The sequence below is a fragment of the Copadichromis virginalis genome, linkage group LG8 (genome assembly GCF_057382275.1).
Source record: "Copadichromis virginalis isolate Kocher_CV1m ecotype Utaka linkage group LG8, C_Virginalis_male_GT1.1, whole genome shotgun sequence".
Classification (NCBI taxonomy): domain Eukaryota; kingdom Metazoa; phylum Chordata; class Actinopteri; order Cichliformes; family Cichlidae; genus Copadichromis; species Copadichromis virginalis.
This window is the reverse complement of record NC_140625.1, coordinates 20,881,263-20,887,262: the sequence shown is the minus strand read 5'-3', so window position 1 is coordinate 20,887,262 and position 6,000 is coordinate 20,881,263. Positions and strand designations below refer to the sequence as shown.

The 6,000-nt window shown below is 38.7% G+C and overlaps 1 protein-coding gene across 2 annotated transcripts in view; it reads left to right on the top strand.

Annotated features, from left to right (window-relative positions):
* Positions 1-662: 662 nt before the first annotated feature.
* Positions 663-6,000, top strand: part of adamts14 (ADAM metallopeptidase with thrombospondin type 1 motif, 14) — a 57,208-nt gene continuing 51,870 nt past the window's right edge. For both annotated transcript variants that reach the window (XM_085466462.1, XM_085466461.1), the window contains exons 1-2: positions 663-1,285; positions 1,698-2,119. In XM_085466462.1, coding sequence (XP_085322588.1) covers positions 1,207-1,285; positions 1,698-2,119 — 501 coding nt within the window. In that variant the 5' untranslated portion in view covers positions 663-1,206. The remainder of the gene's footprint in view (positions 1,286-1,697; positions 2,120-6,000) is intronic.

The window sequence follows — 6,000 nt, the reverse complement described above, 5'->3', positions numbered from 1 at the left end:
CAAACCACTTGAGGTCATTAAATCGGATCATGCAGTGTGTATTTTGTTGATACCAGAACATGGAAAACGTGCAGTTATATCAAATCGCTTATTATCCCTCTAGCCAATGATAGGCCTGAGTTTTCAAAAGGCACACCTGCACGTTACCCCAACATGTACTTTGACTCTACATTTAAAGGATCTTTGAAGGCAGATAAAAAACGAAGGTAGAATGTTACATATGGTAAAACCAGTTTTAATGTGCAATGTTTTCTTTATGTTAGTAAAAAGGATACATAAGGTAATTAACGTTATTTGCCTTGGCAAAAACTGAAGCTTCAGAACTTTGGTTGCATTTTATAGTTTATTTATTCTTGAAATAAACAAGAAACGACTGTAGCCGCGTTGAATTTCTTTTATCTCCGTTTTTTAGATTTAAATTCATTTTTCATGCCACGTTTCGACAGTTAAAGCGCCCCTTTCCATTCATGGACGTTATCCTATGCGTTTTTGTTTTTTTTTTGCGGACTCGTGTGTAAACACTTAGCAGTTATGACAAAGCTTCTGGTTGAGTTTGTCTTCAGAATGAGAACTTTTAGAAGTTTAAAAGTCGCGAGGCTAAATATGCGGTCGTCTAGGGCAGAGATGGCGCTCCCACTATTGGCTGGTTGTGGCTTCAAGTCGAGCAGTTGAGACTTACGCAGCCGAGCCATTGGTGCGTAATGGTGCACGACTGGACGGCAGATGTTTCACCACCGGGACAGTCTGTCTCTGCACACATTATCTGAACCCTTCTGAGTTTTTTTCTTCTTAGCGTAGGCGTGTGTTAACTTGGTCTCCTTGCGATTTAAAAGTTACCTAAGAAGAAAGAGAGAAAGAGGAAGGGGGAAAAAAGTGGACAACCTCTTCAAACCGTCCCGGTTTTTACCGGGGAGTTGTCGTCATCAATACCACAGATGTCCCCCCCTTTGCTCCCTGAATGGATAGGGCAGTCTTGGTCTATGCAGCTCATTGCAGGCCAAAAGATTGGAAACAACTTGTGAGTATCCGTCAGTTTGGCGTCTAGAGGGAAACGCTCAGAAATGCCCGGCTGCTTCGCTGGAGCTCAACTCTGAGGACTTTTCTCCTGCATTTGTGCTTTTCCAGGAGGGAGAACTCTGCTCTCAGTTTGCAGCAAGAAGGAAAACTTAGCGCTGAAGTGGCAGCTCTCACATTATAGTCCTCGCTATGGATTGTATGTATTTATTGATGTGCTTTTCACTCAGTCAAGTATTTTTGGAGTGTATTTTCGCAGCAAAAGCGCATGGTGAGTTATCCATTCCGTTTCCCTTTATTTTTTACACATGTTTTTACGGTGCAGAGAGATGCACTGTAAAGTTTATAAAGTGGGGGGGGAATAATGATAAGAATGAAGCCCTGCATCTATTGATGGGTCATACATTAAACCTGACAGCCTTGCTGTTCAATCAATGTAGGGTGTTGCTGTATTTCCACTGTGACTATCCACTGTCAGCTATATATAGTTGTTTCATAAAGACAGTATTAATGCTAAGATAATTCATTATGTCATAATAAATATTATTTGTCTATATTTTCTCTTTTTTACTCAATCGTGCATGTGTAGTTTCTGTTTAAACTGCTTAGTTGTCATTTCCTTTGGAACTTGCTTTGCATAGGTCATTACTGTCATTCTCACTTGACACTGTCTGTCTCATCAGAAAAAATCTCTGGAAAGTTAAGTGAATATGGTCTTATCGTGCCATTCAGCACAGACTCCCATGGCCGGTACATTTCTCATGTGGTCTCAGCTGGAATTGGAAGTAAAGGTGCTGCTGCTCCTGTTGTTGATGCTGTCTCAGGCTTTGGCAGCAGAAGAAGGGTGGCCCGCAGTGCCTCTGAGATGCCCTCAGTCACCTCAGCGTCGGCTCAGCACTTATTTTTCAATGTTACTGTGTTTGGGAAAGAACTGCACCTCCGCTTGAGGGCCAACAGGAGGCTGGTAGCCCCAGGGGCTTTTGTGGAATGGCAAGAGGACTTTAAGGAAAAGGCCAAGGAACGAATCCAAGGAGACTGTGTTTTCAGTGGAGATGTGACTGACATGCCAGATGCTTCTGTGGCTATCAGCAATTGTGATGGACTGGTAAGTACCACTACTGCAGGCGTGAAACAGTAGTATGATGCTTTCACTTCTTTGACACTGTGTCAGCCAGAATATGCTTTGACATGTATTTTTTCATATCCAGAAAGTCTCCCGGGGCACTTGTTCCACATAACATCATCACATTAGATAAAAATGGTTACATCATCTGAAATCCTTTGATGATGTTAAAAGGCTGCTGTCATCTTGTCAGCATGGATACTTAATAACATGTTTGCATTGTATTAAAGAAATGTCAGCGTTATTTACAAAATGTCTCTCACAACATCTTTACAATGCTGCCCATCTGTATATATTTTCCAAAACATCCCACCCACTAGGCTCTGTGTGGGCTAGTTTGAATGCTGTTTTTTGTTGTTGTTATTAGACTCATTTTCCCGGCTAGATCAGACCAATTTGGAAAATTACAGAACAAACATCTCAAAAATTGATAAAGGATGAGCCTGATTGCATTTCTTTCTGCTGATGACCATCTGAGTGTTGATAACATAGACGTAACTTCATGTAGCAGGCTTTAGCCTAGCCTTTGAAAATGTCAAAATCAGTGAGCTTCAGGGATGTCTTCTTATTTTTGAATGTTGTTTTTATGCAGGGTTGACATGACAACATAACCTCTCATAAGCATAACATCAAAGGTCTGATAACTGAACAGCTGAACCAACCACAGGACATTATAATGATGCCTTGGTCAAACTTTTCCATAGTGTAGTGGAAAAAGTGTGAGTGTTTTAAACCTTTGGTAAGTTGGTAAAGTTGTTAGGCAGTTCTTAAGACTCGTATTGTATTTTTTATTTAGTGGTAGTGTAGTTTTAACATAATGTAATTACATTTTCTGTAAAATGGTTGAAAAAAAAGTTATAGTTAGTTGTTACACAGCACAGTTGGACTTTATGAGAGTAAGTGTACAGGAAGCTAGTTCAGAGGAAGCTGTAAAGACAAATTTGAATCAAGAGAGAACTAAAGAACAAGGGGTCTGTTTACTTCCTATTAAAGCCACTAATCCATCTAGCTATCCATTTTGTTAATATCCAGTACAGGTTCATGGGGTACTAGAGCTTCTCCCAGCTGTCACTGGTACACCCTATTAACAGTCACTGTAGCACAAATGACTGTAATTAACTTGAAGAGTTGAGGTGATGCTCCATAGGTAGCAGTGAATGGATCTGTACAGCATACAACATTATTTACTCCTATTTACTCCTATTCTTGTTTTTGCACATGTAGCGGTGCCGTTGTTTTTATAGGTTAGGGTTCTTGCTCATAAAATGTTAGCATTCTACTAATGGTTTACCGCTTATTTACTGTGTAAAACAATGTAAAAATTGATTGATCTCCTTCCAGGATTGAACTGGGGATCTTTTCCCCATTGGTCTTATTGTGCCATTTGATCTGTAAATGACTACGCTGTAGAATCCAGATTAAAAATCGCCAGATTTTATTTTTCAACCAAGTAAAAGTGCATTTTCCCTTCAATATTCCAACATATACTGTATATTTTGTTAAATATACTTTAATCTAACTTTAATATTTGTGACTTAACATGCTTTTACTCATGCAGTATACTTTTATAGGGCATAGGACATGTGGGAAATCTCTTGTTTTATTTAATGCTTTGACTTAATTATAAACCAGCCACATGTGACAGTTTGAGATAATAAAGCTAATTTTTAACTTAGCAATTAAGTCTCCTGTGTTCCAATGACTCCTTTTAATATGTAGGCGTAGGAGCCAGGTGAGATGGTATAGGCCATCCAATTAGAACGAAAAAATTCAGCTTATATACTTGAAAGAATTACACTTACTAAAAACAGTCATAAATATTCAGAATGTCTCCTTCATCTCAGTCTTGTGCACACCTATTTCAGTGAAGTGTTGCCCAATATTACATATCTCCAAAGTGTATTAATGCCTCTTAGAGCTCGCGAGAACTACATTTAGGCGGTAATTCTCAGTGGGCATCCATGCTTTACATTGCTGTAGTTGTTTAGTTCATTAACAGTATGAAATTGTGGCTTAGCGTAGCTTTTGTGAGTGAGAGTTAATTAGCTGCAACTTATACAGGTGACAATTAATGGTGGCTTAATATTTGAAACATGCAGTTTGAATATTTTTGTACTTTGCTAATAAAAAAATTAGGGAGTATAAATTAAAAGTGTTTAAGTAAGGCTTGGTTGAGCTTTTTTGACCCCTTTGCCAGATCCTAAAAGTCAGGTCCTAAAAGGAAACAGCTACTGGACCCCATCACCAAAAAAGTTGAACAATGAAACTGGTATAAAACATTCTTAGGTTTGGCTTAGTTCATAATGAAAGAGCACATTCTCAAGAGGCCTGTCTGTCTCCGCAGCATTGTACTCCACCATTACCAATACTATGTGACTCATTTTGCACTAACACAGTCTCTTGGTATCACCAATATAAAGCTGTGTTATACTGACAGAGCAGAGCGATGGGAGGTGAGACGCTAATGGATGTTTGCAGTTGGGAAAATTAGAGTGAATTTCCAAACAAGCATGTGACATTTGAAATGGCAGGCTGACCACATTGAGGCTACCTCTGACAAAAACAGCATGCGTGGAAGTAGAGTGAAGATAAAGTCACCTGGAAGCTTTTGAAATCCTTCACAGGAGACAGATGCATGTAATGTTTAATTTAGGATTCCTTTTGTAAATGACTACATATTGTGAAACACTGATTAAATAGTTCATCCAACCTTGAGTTGAAAGATCATTGAGGGGCAGTTCTCCTTTCAGTGATCATCTGTTAATTACAATAGCAAAGACGAAAAAAAGAGATGCATCAATTGAAAAAAACAAACAAACCCTTTATATACTGATTCAAGTCTGCAGGTGACAGCAATTAACCCTGTTTTGACTCTAAGCCATATTTCAACTCTGCTTCCAGACTTGTTTGTCAAAACAGCGGAGCTTTTTGTCTCGCACAATTCGAAGAAACAATAGAGGGGTCCTAATGTATTTAACTGGTTGCCATCACTACGCCATCACGTATTTATTATTATTAACACAGGAAAATGTGCTGAAACTAAGAAAAAAGTAGATAGAAACACTTCTCTCTTCTTTTTGAATGTAATGATAGTGAGCGGTATACAGACAATGAAATGCAGTGTTCACATAGAAATCACAAGTTATTTCTGAAAGCCAACTGTGTACCCTTCAGTGGCAACAAGTGACACACTGGCCCTATGCAGAACACTGTCCTATTCACCTAGAAACATGGTAGAAATGTCTGATTTGTTATAAAGCACAGTTTAAGAGAGACCAATCCTGGTGGTTCTTTCTAGTTTAAACCATGTTTTCTTAGCTATTTTCTGATTTTGTGTTCTGAAAGCTTCTGTTGTGCTTTTTCAGTTACATTTTGTTCTACTAGCTTTCTTAAACTAACTCCATTCTGGTAGAAACCTTTTTGTTGTTTTCTGTTTTCCAAGCTCCTCTTTGTACCCTGGGTTTAAAACTAGTAGACACAAGCATATGGTTTATGTGGTTCATTTTGAAGCCTCCAGTTTGGCATTTGGGCTGTGTTCATCTTTGCTTTTGTAAGCCAGAAGTGATTAAATTCACTAACTTGTCACCTAAGGCTAGTCAACTGACTTGGTCCACAAGGTTAATGTGATACTATTGCTGTGTCTTAAATCTTACATTTAAAACTGCACTGGACGCTCCTTGGATGGTCTATTTATAATGACAAAACAAGTTAAGTGTGGAATGCACTGCATTCGTGAGCTTTAAAAGTCCCCATCTTGGTTACAGTATGTAGTAGAAAGAGAGGAACTACCAACCAGTTTTTAGCTAAAGTTGTTCTGCAGGCATTAGACCTGCTATATTTTGTTATACGGATATTAGGCCTCA